Source organism: Phoca vitulina, unplaced genomic scaffold (assembly GCF_004348235.1).
Source record: "Phoca vitulina isolate PV1807 unplaced genomic scaffold, GSC_HSeal_1.0 scaffold64, whole genome shotgun sequence".
Lineage (NCBI taxonomy): Eukaryota > Metazoa > Chordata > Mammalia > Carnivora > Phocidae > Phoca > Phoca vitulina.
In genome coordinates, this window is record NW_022589767.1 from 8,749,780 (window position 1) to 8,775,682 (window position 25,903).

Below are 25,903 nucleotides of genomic sequence, written 5' to 3' on the forward strand. Positions count from 1 at the left end.
AAGGGCAAAAGAGACAAGCTAGCCAAATCTCTTCTTTTAAAGAATTTTCTTGGAAGCTTCACGCAATGACTTCTGCTTATATCTCATTCGTCAAGACTGTCCCATGGGTGCCTGATTTTTAAGGGAAGGGAGGTCAGGAAATGTAGTTTTTAAGCTGGGCGCATTGCCATCTCTATGAACATTGGGGTTCTGTGAAGAAGGAAAAAGAATAAAATGTATATGATATGAGCAACTAGAGGCCTTTGGTCACATAAGGCAAGTGACGAAAGACAAGATTCTGAGTTAGAATGAAGACATTTATGAAGACAGAGTCTTTATTACTTATGTACTCTTTTTTCTTTCCTTTCTTGGTTGATTGTTTTTATTTTTTATTCTTATGATTGTGTTTGAGTATAGTTGACACACAGTGTTGCATTAGTTTCAGGGGTACTTATGTACTTTGTTTGCACCCCTGAGCTTACAGCAACTCAGTATTCTGACATTTCCATCAAGAGGTACCACAGAATCTTAAAACTGAAATAATAGGTATTTTATTCTTCATAATTTGATAACTTACGTGTTTAACAAGATGCTTTTTTATAGCACAACAACTCTCGGGAGAATGAAATTGAAGACAAAGGGTTCACAGCTAGAGAATTTTTTATTCAACTCTTCACTATTTAAATTTCTATCTAGTTGACTTCCCTTATTTTCTTCTGGGCAAACTAATCAGTCACTCTTTAAACAAATATTTATTGAGTCCCTTAACTGGTAGCAGGTCCAATGCACATAGAAAATAAGACCAAAAGTTTTTGCTATCCTCAAACTCACTTTCTAGAACAGGAGACAGACAATAAACAAGTAATGAAATGAATAGACAAGATAATTTCATACTGCTGTAAGTACAGGAAACAAACAGTCATGCTGAAGAGTAAGGGCGGGGGGGATGATGAAGGCAAGGCTGGCCGCCTTTGTTTACTCCCTAACCTCAGTACCCAGTATCAAGCCTGTCCGAGAGTAGGTGCTCAATATATATATTGATGTTGGATGAATGGATGGATGGGGGAAAAGGGATGGATAGACGAAATGGGAAAATTCATTCCAGGCTTGGCAAATAATATTCAAGCCTTGAGGTTATAGCAGTTCAGATTTAAATCTAAAATAAGTGAGAAGCCAGTTGCATGGTTTTATACTGGCTACCCCATCTTCATAAAAATTATGTGAAGTTGGTAATTATATCATCTCCATTTTACAAATGAGGAAACTAAACCTAGAAAAGATAAAATAATTTTCTCAGATTGATTAAACTAGGAAGAGTAAAATAGGGATTTGATTTCAAGAAATTTGACTCTGGAGTCTACCCTTCCAAGGAGACTACCTTGGGCATTTTGCACATACCCTGCAGCCAGAAACATCAGGGGAACAGTCATTCCCTCATGACCACTTCCAAAAAAGAAGAAACGGAGGCTAACAGGAGAATCACCCTAAATTCCCATAAATGACAATAATTTTCAATTTTCAAATGTGACTTTCTGATCATTTTTGAATCCCACAATTCTAATCTTTAAATTTCTCAACAAAGAATCAGAAACTAAAGAATTTTCTGTGGCAATTTCATTAAAGAAGGTTGGCTGTGATGTGGCAGTGATGTACAAATATTTTGTCAAATTCCATCCCTCCCCTTATTTCTAAATCACAATTTATATTGAAACATGTTTCTTGGTAAAATCTTTAGTACTCCCAGTTATGGTTGGAAGCAAAGAAAATGTGTTTAATAAAATTTTTTTTTATTGTATACTTCCTTTAAGATGTCCCCCTCTCCCTCCCAAAAAATATCCAGGGAGTTTTCAATTTATACAAATAATCTAAAAAGCCAGAATCTCATCCATTGTATATTACTGATTCAAACTGACAAGGTCAGTGGTAAATTGATACATCAATCAGGATTGGTCTTCTACAACCCAGAATGATGTTTTGTTTTGTTTTTTTTAATAGCCATTGTTAGGTAGCTGTGTATCTATTTTCTTGTGTTTCTTCCCTCCAAATTACCTTTTTTAGTTCTTCCTCTTTATGTTTTGCCTTTAGTACAGGATCTGGCATATAGTAATGTTTAGAAAGAAAGAAAGATAAAAGGCAAGTAAGTTTCTCTGCTCTAGTACTTGAAGTAAGAATTGAGATAGAGAAGAGCATGGCTGTTCTTTTTGCACCCGTAATACTATCCCCTACCTAATAAAATACAAAGAATTTATTAAGTTCGTAATTCAAAGTTCATAAAGTTTGAAATTCAAAAAGTTCCTTACAACAAAGAACTTTAGATCATACTATATTCCTACTTTTTTTCTCCCCCTTCCCTTTTTCTTGCCACAACATCTTATATTCCAATTTCTTTTCCTTCATCCCTAGTGACCCACATAATATGTCCCCAAAGGGAATAAATTTCCAAGAAAACTTTTTTTAATGAAAGGAACTTTGGTTGCAGTATAAACAAACACAAGAAATTGCTTTCAACATATCAAATGGCTCTTGGAGCCATGAAGAAGAATTGAGGGGCTAGGTCAAATTTGGGGATGTGGATATATATTCTGCCTTAAGCTTGATCTAAGAGAATATCTTCTGGCCTTATAATAAATTATTTCCAACAACATTTAAGAATTTGAGGGCAAAATGGACATGTTTTGTTCAAACTTACTAATTGTAGAAAGTAGAACTAAAGTAATTTTGGCAATTCCAAGCTCCAAGGAAAAAGAAGAACCCCAAGGGACGTGTAATGGAGTTGGCATATATTGTTCTCTGCCACTTAAGTGAATCTGTCCTTTTCTCACCAACTCCAAAGTGAAGCTGTTTACGAGGAGGAAGTAGCCTGGAAAATGTTGGGAATTATGTCATTTTGCTGAAGTTTTTTTGGCGCTAATGAGAAACATGGCTTAGCATTGAATAAGACTTTTAAAAATTCGTGAAAAGCATTTTTGGAAAAATGTAACTTTCACATTGAGAGGAAATTATAAAAAAATTAATTCAGTATTTTATGTCATTTATGAGACTTAAAATGAGTTCAATTTTTTAAGTAATGTGAATTGTTGAGATTTATTTTAAAAAGTCATGCTATTGACTTTTAAGACCATTTCTAAGAAAGATGGGTTAAATGGAAAATTTTCCTCAGATTTAGTTTGTTTTGTTGAGACATAAGGGCTTAACAACTAAGTACTAATATACATATATTTTTATAGGTTCACAAGTGTTAAAACTATTTGGGGATCAAATTAATTTTCCCATTTTCAGCATACACATAATTTTAATGTTTTTACATTAAAGAAATTGTATGTTGTGGACACCACTACAATACATAGGAATGTTTGATTAAGAAAAAGGGAAAAAAAAAAAACCTTAAAGCGATCCAAATGCAATACCTTATGAATCTTCAGTTAAAGCTTTTGCCACAACTGAGACTATTTCTGGATTTTACTATTTCCCTTGGGATTTCCAAATTTTTCTTCTAAGATCAATTTTATAGATTAGTTTCATGAAGTTGCCCTGGTGGATTTGACTGAGTTTTAATAATTTTGGCGGGGGGGAAATATTCTTGAATGAGTCCTTTCAGGAGGCATTGTATAAATGGAATCTGAATATATATGGGGAAACTGAGAAATATTAACATGACCCAGTCTAAAAATAACATGTAAAGAGCTGGAAATAATAAATGAAACCCCGGTTTTTAAAGATTTCTACTCAGTTACACAAATTGGCAGAAATAATACAAGAGGTAGTTCAACAAACTGTAAAATACAGATTTATAGTCACATTCAAGGCTGCTCAGAAATTCAGGTTTCTCTTGAAGTAAAGTTGATTGAGTTAATCACTTGAAGCCAGAATACTTGCTTACTATTTTATAAGAAAAATGCATTTGTTTTGTTGCTAAGAACGTAAAAGCTTTTTTACTGTGATCATTTTAGAAATACTTGCATGGATTTTTTGGGTTTGTTTTGTTTGCTTGTTTTTTTTTTTTTTCAGGGCATTAACTATCACTTGCATTGGAAATTGGTTGTGTTTCCAACTAATAGATGATACACCTGAAGGTGCGAGTCTTTTCCAGATTGAAGAAACATAGCATGGCTTTTACCTAGCTGATCTTTTCAAGCCTTTGTTATTTGTGGTTCTCAGCTTTTTGCTACTATTTATGCGTCAGGAAGAGTAAGCCATCCCAGCTGTCATTACTGTGTGCATCACCAAGGGGATCTAGTAATGTTGTAAAGTCACAAGTTTGGATTTTCCAGTTGTTACACAGAAAATAATCTGAACCTGATGCAGTAAACTCAATAGACTCAATGGTCATGTACCTGTGTTATGTTACTGTGAGTCATGGTGCACGAAGTTTTGTTTTACTCATGAATTTGATCAGATTTTATAAATTGTGTGTTGGCATGGGTCCGGGGATGGGTTTCTTCCATTCTAATTTAATAGAAAGTAACCATATAGATCATCTGAATTATACTTTTTAAAAAGAATCAGAATGTAATAACACCTAAATAATATTACATAATTATTAATGGTGATAGAAATAATAGCTAACATTTAATGAGTGGTACTTACTACACACCAGGTACTGTACTAAGCCTTTCTTTATGTAAGGACTCATTTAATACTCCCCCAAACCACATGAATTAAATGCTATTATTATCTGAATTCTAATGATAGGAAACTGAGGCACAGAAACATTAACTGAATTTTCCAAGATCATGTGTCTAGTAAGACTGCCATGTCAGATGTGAGATTTGAACCAGCCAAGCAGTCCCCTAGAACCCATGTGCTTAACCCCTATGCTGTACTTTATCAGTAGTTCAGAAGGTACTTCAAGATCCTCCGGTGCCTCTGGTTTGACAATATCAACATTTGTTATGTTTACATAGAGCACGGGGCTCTAGATTTATTGTAGGTACCCATTAAATATTTGTTAAAAGGGTGTATGAATGAATGAATGAATGAGTGTGTGAATGCAGCAATGAATTACTGACATACTAGTAGAATTTGGTATAACTTAACTTTTGACATAATTTACTATACATTTTCAGGTCATTCTATAGCCAACATTTAAAAATATGATTAATACCCATCAAGTGATGAATCACTAAATTCTATTCCTGAAACCAATATTATACTATATGTTAACTAACTAGAATTTAAATAAAAATTTGAAAAAAAGAAAATAAAAGTATGATTAATTTACAGTATTTATGTAGAAATTCGGTTTTTCTCTTGTTCCACAGTTTTTAAATGAGGTGGAGACTAGAGAGTAGAAAAATGGATTTTAGAGAAATAAATCTATCACATTAATTATCCACCATGAATTCCATGAGGACAAATCAACTCCCACGTCTTTTTCTTTTTCCTTACCAATGTACTTCATTGCTCAGGATGTGATATTTGGTTTGGACTCAGTAACTCCTTATTGTTAAATGTAATACAGTAGAAAAAATTGTGTGCTTATACATGATTATGTAAATTGTATGAAAATAATGTATGAGGAAAGCACTTAGAAAACTGTAAAAAATGGTTTCTCAGAATGTGTTTCAAGGAAAATTGTTAATCCCTTTTGAAACAAAAATGTTCTATGATCAAATACTTCTGGAAATGTTTAGTTGAATTATGTTTCTTTGAATAAGACTTCCTCAAATGTTAACAATGCTAATATATATTGAGACTATTTAAGTAGAATTCTATTTTGCAGAATTTCACAAGCTTATTTTACTTTATGGCTATTTCTTTATGAAATATTGCACTTTTTAAGCACAAGATTGATGTGATTGCATTATTACTAGTAGTACCAGAAATGGAAATTGGCAGTAAAAGTGCCAAAATTGATGTCATCAAGATAGTCAAGATGTAATACGTAAAAATAATGGAAGGTTTGATTCATCAGGGGCCACACATAGGTTTAGGGTAATGATTGTCATTGTGAAAATGGAGACAGAAATAGAATTATGGAAATACTCTCAACCAGAGTGTGGGAATATCATCATAATTACCAGAAATAGATGGAGAATTTGCAGGAGAGAGGCTGGGATTTCAAACTCCAGAATATTTGGATTTCTTTCTATTTGAAGTCTTCTCATTCCCTCGTGTTTATGAAGTTTATACTAGATTGGAACGCTAAGAGTCAGGATCAGGGATTTATTCTGTGCCAAGTGGATGGAATTTAGGTAGTTATTACCGACTGTGAAAAATATCCCTTAATTTCAGTCATTCAGTGCTTTACTATTTCCAGGCTCTCAATGCTAAGGGTTCTAAAGAATTTTTTTTTTTCCTGCTGATTTGTCTGAAGATTCAAGATGGGGAGAATAGGAGAAAGCTGAATTATTCTGGGGGAAAAAAAACCCCACATATTTAGATCCTGAGAAAGATCCTTAAGATCCTTGAGGCATGAAAGGCTGGGACCAGTAAGCTAAAAAAGACTCACTTCTCTTGTCCCAACCTAAGAGTAAAGGGCAAGCAGTAGTAACAGTCCCCCACCCCCCACCCAAATACTTTATGATGCCCTTGGACGTATCTGATGAATATTTTTGTGGCTTTTTGCAGTATTCTGTGTAATGTAACCATGTCCTGTCTCTCCCTAAAATCTTCAGTAGTATCTCCACCACTGACTCATGCCCTGCAGACTGGGATGGATTTGGGGTGTGGGGATGTGATGAAGTGGTGGTGGTGAAGGGAGGCTATGGGTAAGAACCTAGGCTGCTGATCAGTCCTATCTGGTTTACCCAAAGGAGGCTGAGGGAGTCTCCTCCCAGTCTGTTGATTAATTATAAAGGAGGGTAAATTTTTGTCAGTATCACCTGCATTAGGCCTTTCTACGCCCCAAACCCTAGGGAAGAACCCCCCCCAGGGCTGGGAACAGTATGTGGTTAGCCTCAGGGATTCTGTTAACGCCTTTGGCCTAAGGCCCAAATCACAGACAGATTTCAGTGTCCCTTTCCTGCAGAGCACACTGTCCTCTTGAACTTCTTACTCCAATGATAACAAGAGAAGGAAAGAAACATAAAGGATTGAGAGCAGTTCCCCTAAAAGGACTAGACAGGAACTGAGCTTGTGTAGACTTCCCAGGCTGGGACACTGCCATCTGGTAAACTCTGCAGACAGAGGAGTAAGCAGTCCAGGCCCATCTTCCCACCTAGAATCCCAGAGAGAGAGAAAGCCTAAGTAAGTAGTGAAGAGATTATAAAAAAGAGTTTGCCAAGGGAAGAATCCAAAGGGAACATGCTAATGGTAAAGACAAGATTTAATTTGCTTATCAAATTGAACGTTTCATGCCTCATACAGTAAACGGAGTTAAAAGGCAGCCCTGCTCTTTATGTATTTTATGACTCTTGAAAAAACGTGTGAAGGGACGACAAATTTATGCTTTGTGATATGGCTAATCTAAGGGTGCCTTCGTGGAGTGTGGGATCTGTTCCATAAATTCATGTTGATTTGAATAAAATTGAGGAAGATTTTGGGGAAGGGAGAATCCCTGGTCCCTTATTGCTCCTACAGCATGTACTTTGCAGTTTTTAATGAGCGGAGTGAATGATTAACTTTTAGATAATTCCCTACCAGAGGGAGGGAGTAAATACCAAATATATACCTATGGTTAAAAAGATCCAACCCTTTTTAAAATGTTTAGCTTAAGGACACTGTGCACGCTCTTCAAATAACCACTTCTGCTCCTGGCTCGAGATCTTTGTATCTTCTCTTTCCTCAGTCTGGCGAGCCTGGCCCCCAGATACCTGTGTGTACAGCTCTCATTTATACAGTTCTCTCATAAAAAGTCACTTTTTCAGAAAGGACTCCCCTGATCTCTACTTATATGAAAGCAGCTCGATTCCCAGCCCCCACCTGCCATTAGCCACTGATTCTCCATCCTTCAATCTCAGCTTTTGTATAGCTTTATCATCATCTGGTATGTTTGTTCATTTATGTTCCGTCTCCTTTCGTTAGGGTTATAAGAGCCAGGTGAATAGAGATGCATCTTGGTTTGTTCACTGATGTATCGGTTGTGCCTAGAATAGTTCCTGGAACGTAACAGGCATATAATAAGGATGTGTTAAAGATTTGTTTAATGAATAAATGATGCAATGACAAGGGGGTTATGTAGTAACTTTGACATCCTTACATGTCATACCATGTATACATACATAGTATATAATAAGTATATACAGTGTACATATATAATAGTATATATTACAGTGTATATGTATTATTTTTAAATGTTTTCAAAAATATGCTTTAGTAATTTTCAACAAGTGAAACAGAAGAATGGTTTTCTGGAGAGGAAGGTGAAGATGACAATGTTACTGTTGCTCTCCATTGTTACCTTTTCTCCTATCTAAAACCTCTCGCCTCGGGCGCCTGGGTGGCTCAGTTGGTTAAGCGACTGCCTTCGGCTCAGGTCATGATCCTGGAGTCCCTGGATCGAGTCCCGCGTCGGGCTCCCTGCTCGGCAGGGAGTCTGCTTCTCCCTCTGACCCTCCTCGCTCTCTCTCAAATAAATAAATAAAATCTTTACAAAAAAATAAAAATAAAAAAAAAAAAATAAAACCTCTCGCCTCTTTAAGGACATGCAAAGAATTTGTCTTTTCACCTCTCATGGTTCTCGTGCAGCTTTCATCTCTTTTCAATAATAGTTATGGTGAAATTTTTCTTCCCATGAATCCCCTAAAAGGCATTCTTTTTTATATTAACAAAAAGTAGTAGGAGACTATAGCTCAGGGAAAAATATAGAAATGAGAAAGGAAAGTACCTACAGAAATATACTTTCAACTATCTGCATTTCTCATGCTATTATTAAAAATACCTCTGCTTGGATGGAACCATTTTGTTTCCATGCTGACTGCTTTCTCCTGTGAACTTTTTAAATTCGGTGTTTGGCAGCGGTTTTGTTTTCCTTGGAACTAAGTACTGTGTAACATACTGTTAGCTGAAGGCTGTGATGTAGAAATGTATTATTAAAAAAAAAGAGAGAGAAAAGAATTTATTCCATAAGGATGAAAATGACTCAGTGTCAAGGAAGTTAGGATTTTCAAAATGCTTTAAATAACAGATTGTGTTTCTTTTAAAGGAAGTATACTTTGTTTCCTAGAAATAAATTTAAGGGTCTCCACTTTGCCTATCTTGATTAATGGGAGCTGGAAAAGAAGAAAGATACTCTTCTTCTTCTTCTTCTTTTTTTTTTTTTTAAGAGAATTCCTTCCTCAGATGGAAAGATTTTTGTTTAGCATATGTGGGCATAACCGTGGTAACCTATGTATTCCCAAACCTTCTTATTAAAATGCCTTTTCCCAGAGGAATAATCATAGTTAAATAACTCAGAGGGTAGTTTTTATAGAAGGTGAGAGACATTCTTTTTTCTTCCTGAATTAAGATGTCATGTATTCTTTATCAACTAGAATATATTTGAATATCCTATTTTTTTTTCATTTTTCTGGTCTTAGTGTCTGTCTCTCTCTCTCTCTTACATTTCTAGAAACTTTATATAACTAATAATAAAATCACAAGCCTTCCTTCACCAGAAAGAGCATCATATCATGTTAATGAACTTTTGGTCTCTTTTCCCAGAATTATCTAGGTATCGTGCTGCTATTCATTTGTCTTGAAAGTTTAGCGCAGATGATTTCAATTGCAAAAAGAAAAAAATCTACAGTTTTTACTTCTGTTCCTCATAGTCCATGACCCATTTCTGTCTTTTATCTAAGCCCATGAAAATGGCAAATGCCTACTTGTCATTTGCAATTCAATACCAATCCTACCTGTTTGATTCAAAGGATGTTTTGACTTTCTCATTGATACCTCACCAACATCAGTTTGCACTTAATTTTGAAATTCACTGACTTTATTGTGCAAGCGCTCCTTTCCGTTATTTATTATAACCAAGTTTTTTGATTTCTCCTAATCATTAGTCAAGAGAGGGAGGCTAGTGAGGTGTCTAGGTACTTCCTAAAACATTTAGCCCTATGGTTCTGCTTTAACAGGAATACTTACCTGTGGCCAAATGCTTCATTTTAATTTAAATAATCTGTAATATTAAGTCAGGCAGTTTATCACACAATGGATGATGTTTTTTTAAAAGGATAGTGAAAACATTTTGGTTATTTTAGTGTTTGGTCCATGATCTAAGGACAGTACTATTATAACAGTAAAATAAATTCTATGTGCAACTAAGACAAAAATTCATGGGCTATCATGTGCTTATCCTCCCCACTCCCCACCTCACCCCCATCGGTGCCAGGTACGCTGTAATCATGGAGACAGTAGGGCCCGGACACTCTGGCCAGCAGCACCCCCACCTCTTTGTACTGAAAAAACAAGTTACAGAAAATATTATAACAAACCTCATACATTCAACACTAAAATTATTAATGTTGAAGTTTGATTCAGGTTATTTTCATTAAAAACAAAGCCTTTGTATGATTTCCTGAAGTCCAAAGGGAAAAAAATCTTGTTAATTTCCGTTGACTCTCTTTCTATTGAATAGAGAATATTACAGTATCTTATCATTTCAGAGTTCATTGCTTTTTAGATTGTATTTCACATAACATGTAGATTTCTAGAACTCTTTATTACTTGAAAAAAGTAGTAATAGTATTCAAAAATACATTTTGACATATTAACACATGGCTGGTCAACCCAGACTTTTAAATAGAATAATGTTATTAATATATAATAGAAATATGCAATGATAGAATAAAGTAGAATTGCTTTACCCTAAATCCCTCTCATTAGTCTATTGTATAATGCTAGGAAATAACACTCTCTGATAGATAATACATATGGCAAATTTTCTATGGTATGTTTCAAAATAAAAGGTCATATTTAGTGAACTTTTAGAGGTTTATAAGTTCTGGCTTATAATGATCAAGTTTATCTTCTTGTTCTGTACTAAGTGATGCCCCAAATGAGTCTACATTTTGAAAATTTTTGTTCTCAGACTAAAAATCTATTTTTTTTTTTTTTTTACATAGTTAATGATAGAAGGCAGTGAAATCTGTGCTTTTCTTATTTTAGTTCTGATCCTGGAGAAATGTTATCTTTTTGACTTACTACCTGTGATTATCAAATATTCCAAGTCAATATATTGTGGATTATAACTTGTGTTTGTGGTTTTTTTACCTCTTTTTACTGTGATACTCATGATAGTAGAATTTACTAAGTTATCCTCTTAGTTGAAGCTCATTAGCAAGAGGATAATAGGCATAACAGTCTTTTATAAAGTATTATTTTTCCTAAGATTTAGATAAAACAGGGAAAAGAGAAGATAACCCTTCTGCTTAAAAATTATTTTACTCTAGACCGATGAATCACTGGTTTGTACCTCTGAAACCAATAATACATTGTATGTTAATTTAAATTTTAAAATGTTAAAAAAATTATTTTACTCTAACAGCATAGTACTCAAGTTTAACATCTGTTTAAAGTTGCCTAAACAAGCTTCACATCTTCCTATTATTTTCTTTTTCTTCCTATTATTGACAAAAAGTATTCCCAAAGGTCTCAATAAGGCAGGTGATTGAAATGTGTCAAGATGGTTTTTGATAGTTCTAGTGAATAACTAATTAAATGGTCTTAATTTATATGTTTCTAAATCAGACTATTTATTTCATTAGTTGATTAGTGTTTAACTTTTTTATAATCAACTTTAAATGAGTATCAATGAATATTTACTAGCAGATGTAATGCCATTAAATCCAGACATTAAAAAAAATTAAAGCATTAAAGAAATATCAACTATCTAAGCATTCAGTTTTATATGATGATTACCTGGCCTAATTTACCCAAAATTGTGTGCTAGCCAAATTATAATTAAATCATTTCACTAATTCCAACGCTTAAAATAACTGATCATCTTATTAAAAATGAGTAATTTAAAATTACTTTGTTATATTTTTCACTTATAATCCCATGAGCATTTCACATGTAATTTTGTAAAAAGGCCCTGAAAACCAAATTTGAAATTCTATGTTATGTTCTTTTTATGTTCTAAGTTAGCAGACCGTTTCCCTTTTGTTGGATAACACAGTGATGGACACATTGTAATTACTGAATTTTTACATTTTTATTTTCTAGTTGAAAGGGTATGAATTTTTAAGAGTATGCAATATGTATTAAATTTGATATATATAGTGTATGTCTATGTATTTATAAGTGTGTAAATATATACATGTGTATATCTATACACTGCATACAAGCAATCTATATGCATACTTAGCTCTCTAAATTCTACCGAATATTCAACAGGATCAGATTGCTAATTTGATAGGCAAGACTCATCTCTTGTTATTGTTTATACTGAACTTTTTCACTTCAAGGAAAATTGTTGCTGAATATTGATTATGGATATTAATTTTGTGAACTGTCTTTATCCTTTCCTCTAATTATTTACTAGGGTTGCATTACTTTCAAATTTGTAGAGCTCTTAATGCACTGAAGATATTATTTTTTTTACCTGGCACTTAATGGAAATATTTTGCCAGTGTGACATTTGTGCACACATTTGAAGTTTTATGTAGCTGGATCATAATCCTCTGTGTGTGTGTGTGTGTGTTTAGTTTGGAAAATCTTTTTATATTTCAAGGTAGTCTAAGTATTTGTCTGGATTTTATTTTATATGTACCATTTCATCTTTTTAAATTTGCTTTTCATCTAGAATTTATATTTGTATATATTAGAAGGTTCAGTTCTCATTTTTTTTCCAAAGAATGTTTCTTTTTTTTTCCACTCGTGAACTAATTCATCAATCATTGATTTTTATATTTTCTTTTTCATATTTTGACATTTCACAACTGTCCACTACATATCATTCATTTATATTTTGAGTCTTAAATCATTGTCCCATAATTTGGGTTAAATTTTACAATATGTTTTAATAACCCACTAGGGTGTTACTCTCCTAATATATTCTGATTCTTATCAGTTTATTCTCTCAGATAAAATGTATGTAGTTTTTTTTTTTCAGTTTCCTAAACAAATATGAATAGCTTTTGATTGAGATTGGGTTAAACCTGTAAATTTGTGTGGGTAGAATTGAACACTTAATAATTCTATAGAATTCGGTCTTCTTAATCAGGGACATTGTAAGGCCATCAGTAAGGTCTTACCATTTTCTGTATATGGTTAAAAACATTTCTTGGTAATGTTGTTCAAAAACATATTACTTTTTTGTTGCTATTGTGAACAGTTTTTTTATTGTGTCTACTAAGGGGTCATTGCTGTTGTATAGAAAAGCTAACAAGGTATGTTAATATGTTGAGTAGTCTGTCCTGTTCATGTGCTAGCTTATTAGTGATGGGGAGTTCTTCCACTGGGACACATGAATAGTAAGTGTACTGGATAGATGAATAGAATTTTACTTCTCTCAGCCAATATCTTGTATTTTCTTAGTATTCTTCTAGTTACATGTTATTTTCAATAAATATCATGCTTTATAAGCAAAGTAGCTCAGGGCTATTACAATTACGGGACTAGCTTGATAATGTTTTATAGGTTTATGAAAATCTGTATTTTGTGACCTTGGGAGTATATTTCACATTAGATCATTTCACTCTTTAGAACGCTCATATTTTTGTGATATTATCAAAACAGAACTAAAAATGATTGAAAGATTTTGGCCTTCTCATTTTTATCATTCATGACAGTAAATTAAGCTATGCTAATGATTTATTTAGCATATTTCCTTAATAAGCTAGGAGCTTAATGGCATGTAAAAAGCTTAACCCATGTTAACATCTTTCTAGGATGTTCCTGACAAAGAACTAGAAAGCTGTAGATTAGCAGACTCTTTCTATCACACAGTGATATTAAAATATCTTTGAAACAACTACCAGTTGAAATATTAGCTATCAAACCAGAGGTTATTATTACTTTTGGTGTATTAATTTATTCATGATAGCTACTTAATACATTCATATTAAAACATAGATTTCAAAAAAGCATTCTTTAGAAGAAAGAGTAAAAATATTCGCCACATAAAATAAGTGTCATTGAATTTACGGTAATTATTATATTGTATTACAGCTCATGGGGCATTCAGAATGGGACCACAAACGAGGGACAAGAGGATCACAGGTAAGTTTATTTTCCTTTCCGTTTTTTTGAATTTTGTTTCTTAACATTTTGAGCCATGAGTCTTCTAAAACTCAAGCAATAACAAGTAGAGAGAGGAAGAGGCAAATAATCATGCCATTTGTTTTTATTTAAGTTAGCTGTGATTAAAGTCTGGTTTCAAATCCCAGAGGCAGATGCCTGTATATTCTTCCTGAGAGCTTTCTGGTATCCCAGATTGGTTGTGTTTATATGAATGTAGATTTTATATTCATCTTGTCTCTGCACAATACATTTTGATCAGCAACCCACTCTCTTGCTTTTATTCACTTCCTTTGATAATTTTTCTATGTATTTTCTTTCTTTCTCTATCTTCCTGTTTTTGGTTAAATATTTTGAAACATAATCAAAGTAAACCCTGAACTAATTACAGATTCTGTCTCCAAATTAACTGTCTTCGTCTTAGGGAAATAGAAAGATGAAAGGACCTATTATTTTTGAAAAGAAACAAATTCTGAACCTTTCTATATTACCAGATTGTTTTCATTGTCTTACTTTATGTCTTAGGCAAGGGGAAAAACTTCCATGACGCATTTATGCTTTTTAATGACCTAATTAGACAATGTGGATTTGTTTTGCTTCCATAATTACTTTGCCTGACAGAATGAGGGCTGAGTTTTACACGAAGAAAATTCTCTCTCCTCCTGCGGTATTTTGTGAAGAAAGATGAAAATCCTTTATCTCTTAGCAGCCTGTGTGTTTACCTGATTGTAGACAGCCAAATAAAAATTAAGCGGGTGGGACATTTTTACCTCTCCTGCTCACACTTTCTGTTTGCTACTAAAAAATATGGCTAAAAGAAAGCAAGCTGAATATGCAGTACTGTATGTGAGAGTTCATTATCGAATGTGAGATTCTCCCAGGTTTTTTACAAAGCTGACATGGACCTGTGCTGTCATTAAGTTTGCCTAGTGGTTATTAATTGAGGTCACTGGGAAAATAAAACCCAGTCAGTCAGTTGTTTTAAGTTGAGATTTTAATAGCCGTGGTTTTATTTTCGTCCATTATCAACTTGATTAGTAGGTAATATAAACCAGTCCAGTTAAGCTAGTTATCTGAAAGAATTTGTCTTGCCTTCCTTCACTCTTACTTCCCTTTTCCATTTTCTCTGTCAACTCTCCCTCTATACACACCTGTAATATTTTAAGTCAGAATTTGCTGCAAGATTGGGAATGAAATGATGAATGTATGGTAAATGCTATGTGCTTCCAAACCAATTAAAAACTAAAGATGAGGGGCACCTAGGTGGCTCAGTCGTTGGGCGTCTGCCTTCGGCTCAGGTCATGATCCCAGGGTCCTGGGATCGAGCCCCACATCAGGCTCCCTGCTCAGCGGGAAGCCTGCTTCTCCCTCTCCCACTCTCCCTGCTTGTGTTCCCTCTCTCGCTGTGTCTTTCTCTGTCAAATAAATAAATAAAATCTTAAAAAAACACTAAAGATGAGCACAAGAAATTCAGCAGTTCTTCATTATTGCCAACAAAAACATTTTGATATTCAAAATATGCCAAGTAACTTCAGGACGACATGCCCTTTCAAAGTAAGGTAGTGCTATATATGTTTGTTTGAAATACGTATTATTTACTCATATGACCTGTTTGGGTTTTTTTCAAGTTTTTATTTAAATTCTAGTTAATTAACATACAGTATAATATTGGTTTCAGGGGTACAGTATAGTGACTCAACACTTCCATATGACACCTGGTGCTCATCACAGAAAGTGCCCTCCTTAATCCCCATCACCTATTTCACCCATTCTCCCCCTCCCACCCAGTCCCGCCAACCCCTGCCATCTCCCCTCTGGTAACCATCACTTTGTTCTCTAGAGTTAAGAGTCTGTTTCTTGGTTTGCCTCCTCTTTCTTTCCCCACCCTCCCTTTGCTTGTTTGTTTTGTTTCTTAAATTCCACATATGAATGACATCATATGGTATTTGTCTTTCTCTGACTGACTTATTTCACTTAGCATAATACTCTCTAGCTCCATCCACATCATTATATATATATATATATATATATACATACATACATAAACAAATACAGTCACACAATGGAATATTACTCAGCCATAAAAAAAGAATGAAATCTTGCCATTTGTAACCCATATGACCTACTTGAATATATGTATTTTTGGGTTTGGATTGGTTACTCTGTCATTATAAATTAGAAGAAAAATGTCATAAAAGCACAATAAGCACAATATTAATAGGTGTTAAATTTAAACATAAAAAACCCAGAGTGAAAAATTTTAAATTCCAGATATTGCACATAGCTAGAAAATTTCAAAATTCCACACGCACAAAATATATTCATAAATAAAGTTTGATCACATTTGAAAGCCTGAGATGGTTCTGAAAGGCAAATGCATTAGAACCTTCTTGCCTGAACTACCATTATCAACATCAAGGTCTGTCTGAGACCTTTCAACTAGCTAAATAAGTATTTGCAATGATTATACCTTTGTCTCACTTTGATTCCTCACTCATAAAAATTGTCAAGGTAAAAAGCAAAAACATACACCAAAAACTAAAAACAGTAACTGTAAAAAAAAAACCATTGAAATTTCAGATAAATTAAGTATTAGGTAATAATTTCTTATCTAATTTTAATTGCCCACTGGGGGTAAAAAGACACTGTATTTATGTTTTAGATCATTGATCCCTTATCTTGCTATTATTTCCTTGATAATATGTCTAAAGCCTTTTAGCTATTTGAAAGGAATTTCAGACAGACTGCATCTGAATACAGATTTCTTAATAATTTAGGCATACTCAAACCCCACCTCAGTTTAGTTTAATTGAAGACAGTAAGTTTTTAAGCACTTACTATATGTACAGCATTGTAGTAGGTCTAAGTCTGAGGAGAAACTGAGTCGACAAGGTTACTGCGTTCCAAGAGCTCACAAGTTATGTTTGGATAGAGCAATACTTGAATATATAATCTGCTCTATAAGGTAGTCTAGTAAGTGTAAAATTAGTTATATAAGCAAAATGTGATAGGAGTTTAGGTGGGATAGAGTACCCTTAGTAAAACTACTTCTTGGAGTTGCTATCTGAGGTGAACCTTCAACATTGGGTAAGGTTTTATTTTTTTTATTATTTTTTAAATTTTTTTAAAGATTTTATCTATTTATTTGAGAGAGAGAGAGAGCATGAGCAGGGGGAGGGGCAGAGGGTAAAGCAGACTCCCTGCTGAGCAGGACTCCAGATGCACGGCTCCATCCCAGGACTCTGGGATCAGGACCTGAGCTGAAGGCAGACACTTAACTGACTGAGCCACCCAGATGCTCCGGGTAAGGTTTTAGAAGTACAATGGGAGGAAAAGGCAAAAGCTTGAGTAAGAGTCTACAGTGGCAGAGTGTAAGATATGTCTGGATATATGTGAATTTTCTTTAAAACTGTTTGGTCAACACATATTGGCTAAGGATTGTTGCAGGAACTACTGTGAAGGAATGATTCAGAGAATGTCATATATTATTGATGAGACATGAGGAAGAAGTAAGGAGGGTAAAGATTTTGAAATCTAGTAGTTGAGGAATTAGTGCCCTTCACACAGACTAGTTTATAGAGAAGACAATGAATTCAGTGTTAGCAGTGTTAAATGAGAAGTGACAATGACAATTCTCAAAGGAAATTTGAGACAGGTACTTGAGGTACCATTTTGGTGCTCTGTAGCCAGATTAGAGCCAGATTAGAGTTCTGTAGTCAGTTGGGAATGCTAATCATACATATGATAATTGAACTACATCAGGAGATAGATCCTAGAAGCAGATAATTATAAGGGAAAAACAGAAGAAAGACTGATTCTTGGGGAAGGCTCATTGGAAGGGCTGGGAGGAGCCTGGGGAGAGAATTAAAGCATGCCCGTGTTCTAGCTAGGAGACCAGTTAAAGGAGAAATGATGCAGAATCAAAAGTAGTATACTATCAGGTTACATTAGGAAGAGGGTTGAGACCACAAACAAAGGTTCAAGAAAACGAAAAACATGGGAATGCATTTCGATATAGTGATTAGCAGGACATTAGTGAACTTTGAGAATGCCATTTTGATCAAGAAGTGATGGAAAGCAGAATACAGAAATTAAGTGAATAGTGTAAGATAGTAGAATGTTCTCTTGGAGGAGTTTTGCTTTAGAAGAGAGAAATTCATTTTGGATATCTAAAAAAGGGGACTGGCTTGATGTTTGAGCATCAAGAAATGCCTAGTAAAAGCAGAGGTGTGTCATCTTCTGTGAGTGGGTAGCCTGCAAGACAAATTTTAACCTATTTTATGTTGATTCAAAAAAACACCAATATATGTCAGGCAATTTTTTTAGCCTCTAAGGAGTCAAAAATGAACAACTGTGGTCTTCAAGAAGCATACAGTTTTACCTAAAGTGAGCCTTAGGTAGAAGATAAAAAATAATCAGCTAATATTGAGAGCATTGATCATTATAAGATAGTTAAGCTTCTCCTGGCCTTCCCTCCATGTGCTTATTACTAAGTAAGAGATTTTCTCAAATTTGATGTGGTCCTCCAAAATTATATCATGTGTACACTATCACAGATAATGAGGTATGCCCTTCAAATATTTATCGTATGGAAAAATGCATATCTTGCTTCAAGTAAATTGCACCACTTAATTGCATATGATTTTGCAAACTCAGCAATAATTTAATTCAAATTGATTTATTTACTCTCAATAATTCTGTGATATAATTTGTCAGCTCACTCAAAGCTTTCTGGCGGTTTCTTCTTCTCCTTCTTGTTCTTCATCTCCTCCTCCCCCTTCCTCTCCCCCTCCTCCTCTTTGTTGTTTTTTAAGTATATATTCTCAGATAGTAGATCATCCAAATTAGGGAATATGCTAAACGATGGACTTCCAACAGCATACAGAACTCTTTTATCTGGCAGCATTCCCAGTAATACCAAATGAAGTCAGGGATGAAATTCTCAGAAGGCAATTAGTTTTTTATTTTTCTTTAAATTCTTGAAGAAAAGTTTTCCAGTGGGAAGTGAAGAAGGGCAATAGAAAATCACTCTCCTTTGAAAAGGTTAAAAATGATAGGAGTGGATTCCAAGGAGCCTTGTGGGAAAAGATTCCTTCAGTTTCTGAATTTGTGAACTTGCTAAGATTTTAATGTACTAAGAACCAGCAGCCTCCTTTTTTACCAATAGTTAGAGACTAGCAGGTTCTTTAGTTATTTAGCTTATTATTGATGACTTACATGCTGACTACCAGCCAGGCTTTAGCAAATAGACTTAAGACCACTTGTTGAAGAAAAAAACTTTTTGTGTGATTTATCTAGTTCTGTAGATGATGAAATTCTGGTTTGTATGTTCCTAAATAAGTGAAATACTGTATGTACAATACAAGAAGATAGCTGAATATTCTGATAGGAAAAATAAGTTATCAGATATACTAAGCTATTGGTTTGCTTAAAAATAAAACAAATATGGATATGTAATGTACCAAAATTTATGGGATGCTGCAAAAGCAGTTTTAGGAGGAAAGGTCATAAAGATAGAATCTATCTCAAGAAACAAGAAAAGTCTCAAATAATCTAACTTTACACCTCAAGAAACTAAAGAAAGAAGAAACAAAGTCCAAGATTAGTAAAAGGAAGGAAATGACAGATTAGAGAAGAAATAAATGAGATAGAGACTAAGAAGAAAATGAAATTAGAAGCTGGTTCTTGGAAAAGATAAACAAAACAACCTTTAGATTCACCAAGAAAAGAAAGAGGACTCAAATAAATGAAATCAGAGATGAAAGAGATGTTACAACTGATACCACAGAAATACAAAGGATCCTAAGAGACTACTATGAGCAATTATATGCCAATAAATTGGACAACCCAAAAAGAGTGGATAAATCCCTGTAAACATACAACCTACCAAGGCTGAATCATGATGAAATTGTAAATCTGAATAGACCAATTACTAGTAGGGAGATTGAGTCAGTGATCAGAAAAGTTTCAACAGAAGTCTGGGACCAGACAGTTTCATTGGTGAATTCTACCAAATATTCAAAGAAGAATTTCTTCTTCTCAAACTCTCTCAAAAAATAAAAGAGGGGAAACTCTTCCAAACACATTTTATGAGGCCAGCATTACCCTGATACCAAAACCATACAAGGATGACATACAAAAAGAAAACTAAAGGACAATATCTCTAATGAATATAGATGTAAAAATCCTCAGCACAAAATTAGCAAATCAAAATCAACAATACATTAAAAGGATCATACACTGTGATTAAGTGGGATTTATTCCAGGGATGCAAGGATCGTCCAACATTCACAAATCAGTCAATGTGATATACCACATTAACAAAATAAAGGATAAAAATCATATAGTCATCTCAGTAGATGTAGATAAAGTGACAAAATTCAGCATCCATTTATGGTAAAAATTCCCAACAAAGTGTGTATAGAAGGAATGTATCTTAACATAATAAAGGCCATACATGACAAGCCCATAGCTAATATCATATTCAACAGTGAAAAGTGGAAAACTTTTCCTCTAGGATCAGGAATAGATGTTCACGCTCACCATTTTTATTCAACAGAGTACTGGAAGTCTTAGCCAGAGCAATTAACCAAAAGAAAAGAAAAAAATATAAAGCATCTAAAGGAAGAACCAAATTACCATTTGCTGATGTCTTGAATTTTTTTTTTAAAGATTTTATTTATTTCACAGAGAGATCATGAGAGCAGGAACACAAACAGGGGGAGTGGGAGAAGGAGAAGCGGGCTTCACGTGGAGCAGGGATCCCTGGGATCATGACCTGAGCCGAAGGCAGACACTTAACAACTGAGCCACCCAGGCGCCCCTGATGTCTTGAGATTAAATATAGAAAGCCCTGAAGACTCCATTAAAAAATGCTTAGCACTAATAAATGGATTCAGTGAAGTTGCAGAATAAAATTTCAACATGCAGAAATCTGCTATGTTTCTTTACACTAATAATGAATTATCAGAAAGAGAAATAAAGAAAACAATCTCATTTACAATTGCACCAAAAATAATACAATACCTAAGAATCAATTTAATGAAGGAAGAAAAAGACTTGTCTATTGAAAACTGTAAGGCATTAATGAAAGAACTTGAAGACAAAAATAAATGGAAAGATATTCTGTGCTCATGGATTCAAAGAATTAATATTGTTAAAATATTCATACTGCCCAAAGCAATGTACAGAGTCAGTGTAATCCATATCAAAATTCCAATGGCATTTTTCACAGAAATAGAATAATCCTAAAATTTACATGGAATCTCTCTCTCTCTCTCTCTCTCACACACACACAAATAGCCAAAGCAATCTTAAGAAAGAACAAAGTTGGAGGCATCATACTCCCTGATTTCAAACTGTATTACAAAGCTACAGTAATTAAAACAGTATGGTTTTGGCATAAAAACAGACACATGGATCAATGAAACAGAATGGAGAGCCCAGAAATAAACCTACACATATATGGTAAATAAATTTATGACAAAAGAGCCAAGAATATACAGTGGGGAAAGGAAAGGCAGCCTCTCTTTAATAAATGGTGTTGGAAAAATTGTACAGCCACATGCAAAAGAAGGAAACTGGATTACTGTCTCACACCATACACAAAAAATAACTTTAAATGGATCAAAGATTTGAATGTAACACTTGAAACCATAAAACTCCTAGGAGAAAACATAGGCAGTAAGCTCCTTGATATAGGTATTGGCAGTAATTTTTTTTTTAAATCTGACAACCAAAGCAAAGAGAGGAAATAAAAGCAAAAATAAAAATCCAGCCGAAAAGCTTCAAAAGCAAAATAAACAAAATTTTTGCAACAAAAGCAAAAATACACATCTGAACTGAATTGAAAAGCTTCTAAATACCAACAAAATGAAAAGGCAACCTATTGAATAAGAGGTAACAATTGCAAATCATATATCTGACAAAGGGCTAATATCTAAGACATATATAGAACTCATACAACTCAATAGCAAAAACTTAATTGATTAAAAAAGGAGCAGAGGATCTGAATAGACGTATTTCCAAAGAAGACATACAGATGGCTAACAGGTATGTGAAAATATGCTCAACATCAGTAATCATCAGGGAAATGCAAATCAGAACCACATGAGTTATTACCTCATGCCTGTCAGAATGACTAGTATCCAAAAGACAAGAAATAGCAAGTGTTGGTGAGTGTGTGGAATAAAGAGAACTCTTTTTTTTTTTTTTTTTAAAGATTTTATTTATTTGACAGAGAGAGACACAGCGAGAGAGGGAACACAAGCAGGGGGAATGGGAGAGGGAAAAGCAGGCTTCCTGCCGAGCAGGGAGCCCGATGCAGGGCTCGATCCCAGGACCCTGGGATTATGGCCTGAGCCAAAGGCAGACGGTTAACGACTGAGCCACCCAGGCGCCCTGTAAAGAGAACTCTTATCCATTGTTGATAAGAATGTAAATTGGTGTATCACTGTGGAAAACAGTAGGAAGGTTCCTCAAAAAATTAAAAATAAAACTACATGATCCAGCAACTCTACTTCTGGCTGGTTTTCTGAAGAAACTGAAACACCAGTTTGAAAGGATATATGCACCCCCATCTTCATTGTTGCCATAACCAACATATGGAAACAAACAGTTTCATTGATAAATGAACGGATAAAGAAATTACTATATTAAATATACACACCCACATATACTTACGGTGGAATATTATCCAGCCAGAAAGAAGAATGAAATCATGATGGACCTCTAGGGCATTATCTAAGTGAAATAAGTCAAACAGAGAAAGACAATACCATATGATCTCTCTTCTGTGTGGAATCTTAAAAAAGAAAAAAAAAGCTCATAAATACAGAGAACACGGTGGTGGTTTCAAGAGGTAGGGGGTAGGAGAAATAGATGAACTGTTTTTCATGTTTTATTGTTTTGTTTTTTGTTTTTTTTTAGTTTAAATTGAATAAAAATTTAAAAATAAATACTAAAAATAAGTAAATAAATTATCTGTGTCCTATTTAGTAGCATAGCTTTAAGTCTATCACATACTGGAGGCTCCAAACGATGAAACTTCTAGAATAAGAAGGGTGTACCTATATAAATTAGCTTCTGCAGCACTATTTTAAGTCTTAAGGATGAATTTTAATGGCAAGTTATTATACTTCAGTGTCCTGTCCACTTGGGTATTCAAGAGAATGATCTGTTAATAACAGCTACTAAAGTTGATAAACATAAGCATTTGCCTCCTAGGAATCTAATTTAGGGAAAGATCAATTCTTTTCTGGATTAAATAATTTGTTTTAGATAAGAGTGTAAAGAGTAATTTAAATGCTGTCCCAGACTTACCTGGAATAATGCCATATGAATTTATTAAAGTTAATTCCATTTAATATACTTAAAAAGACAACCCCCCCAGATTTTTCAGGAATGTATTCCAAGGGATTAACGTGAGCAGATTGGGAGTCCATTATTACATTGTCCAAACTGCCGATGTGTCGCTAAGGAATAATTCATGCTCTAGGTGAAGCTGCCTGCCAGTATGACTTTTTCGGCAAATACAGTGTTTTTTTACTTGAACTTCCTCCTCCTTTTTTACTTTTCCATATATTGATCTAACAACTGTTACCATTTTTTTGGCAATTCTCCAATTCTTTTTGGTTGTCATGTTGTGAATTTGTTTTAATTTTGTTCGTACAGATCAAAATGCCAAATATTTATATTTGCCTGAGCCCTACACTTTTTGGGAGTGGCCTTGTCATCTCATACAAAAGTGGCAGGAAAAGGACCTGACTGTTTAATACTTATCCAATGGCCTCCTATCTTAGGGCTACAGACATCATTTACATGAGATGCCATATACCTGCCACATACCTGTCTTTGTTAAATCAGAACTTTTTTAGTGCATTTAAAAAAACAAAATCAAGCTAGGTATTTCATACCCATCTTGTCCATTAAATCCTCCTCTAGGTGTTTTAAATTTTACCCACTAGTCAGATCTAAACTTTTGGACAATCCCTCCCCCACATTCTGTGAAACTGCTTTTATTTAGTTTTGTTTTACTGTTATGTCTTTAATTTACATTGACAAACTTTATAAGGCATAGTCTTAAACATTTGTCCTGATAGGAATGTTTTTGAAAATGTCCACAGCATCCAAAGAAGATGCACAGACATTTCTTTTTCTCATAGTTCTGGGAAAGGAAAATGGTGTTTCTCTTTAACAACTGAACCCAGTGGTTTATTACTGCTCCAGCATCTCTGGTCTCTCCCCAGCAGAGGCCAGTAGCAAACTCACCCATCCATAGTTCATGTGTTAATGAAAAAATGTGTCCAGACATAGTCATGTGTCCCCTGGGAGGCAAAATTGCTTCTGGTTGAGAACCTGTGAGAGTAGCATAATCTCTTTGCCATGCATATAGAAGATAATAAATAAATACTTACTAATGAAATTTGATATTTCATATAGGAAAATACTTCTTAGGTGTGTAGGCTTTCAAGGTTTCAGTTTCCATCTTTAAGTCTACTAAACAATTTCAAAGAGCACATTCATTTTGTTGTGAGGTATTTACAGTAGAGTCATTCCTAGAAACTAGGGGGAGAAAATGCACCCTTTCCACACTTCAGCATTCAAGAAATTCCAAGGAACAGCCTCAGACAGAATGTGGCTCTGTCCATGCGGTGGTTGCACAGAACATGTGTTTCTGGTGAACCAATGGATGACCTTGAGTAAATCACTCTCTATTGAAGCCCCTGGTCTCTCTAAAATGGTATCGATGAACAGGAATTAAACAAGTCCACAGAAATAAAAGGGAAAATTGCCTTTGGCATTTATGCTCTCTCCCCTCCATGTTTATAGATCAGTAGACCTGTTGTTTCATACTTATTGAATGACCCTCTTATTTGGGGACTGTGGATAACATTCACATGACACGTGTACTACCTTATGTTTGTTTTTTGCCAAATCAGAAGCTTTTGGTACATTACATGAAACACAATAAAGACATGAAATAAGCAGCTATATAGATGACAGGTGTTTATCTGCAGGTGCTGTAAATAGCTTAAGCAATAGTCACATTTATTAAGTGGACAAAAGCATACTTTGAAGAAAATAAAAATAATAATATTGCCCTCCACTCGCTAGAATAACAGAAGAAATATGTGCTGTCTGGAGAACTGTTCATTTTGTCTTTGAATCACAAAACCTGACAAAGGGAAGTCATTTTTATTGCATGCTGGCATAGAATAGCTCTTGTTCTTCATTAATTATGAAACATATTTTACAAGGAAAGTTTTGGGGGTTGATTTTTAAAAATTTTTACCTACTTATAGATAAAACTGATGAAAAAAATTGAGCTGAACATCATTAGATTCTCACAGGAGACAAAAATCTAAGACTAGGATATATTGACTTGAGCAAACCACCAGCGAGAGTAATAGGTGAAGGTGAGGTGAAGTGCAGAAGGTCAGAAGAGAGTTAGAAGGCCAGTTAACTAGGAGGCGTGAATTAAGGCTACAGAAATAAGAAATGGCTGTGGGAAATAATTGCTCTTTTAAAGTAAACATGGACATCTCTTTTGGTGCAGGTGTATTTATAGAAATTTGGAGAGAGTGAATGTTTTTATTTAATTTCTTAGTAATGCATATCTAGGTTATATGCAAAAATATGTATTTCTAATATGTAGCAATCTTATTCATGGTATAGGAATTTTTCTTTACTTCCATTGTAGGGGATGAACTAAAAGTTTATTTAAGAGCATTCCCCCCCCCCCCATGATTTTATGTTGTCATCAAAGCTACTGATTTTTTTTTTATAGGATTTTACATTGGTGAATGGAGGTTGCTTGGCA

The 25,903-nt window shown here is 34.3% G+C and overlaps 1 protein-coding gene across 2 annotated transcripts in view; it reads left to right on the forward strand.

The window, feature by feature from the left end:
• The window catches only part of PDE3A (phosphodiesterase 3A), a 333,023-nt gene that overhangs the window by 183,141 nt on the left and 123,979 nt on the right, over positions 1 to 25,903 (forward strand). For both annotated transcript variants that reach the window (XR_004297827.1, XM_032391771.1), the window contains exon 2: positions 14,014 to 14,064. Coding sequence is in view for 1 of the 2 variants with exons in the window: in XM_032391771.1 (XP_032247662.1) it covers positions 14,014 to 14,064 (51 nt within the window). In the remaining variant the exon portion in view is untranslated. The remainder of the gene's footprint in view (positions 1 to 14,013; positions 14,065 to 25,903) is intronic.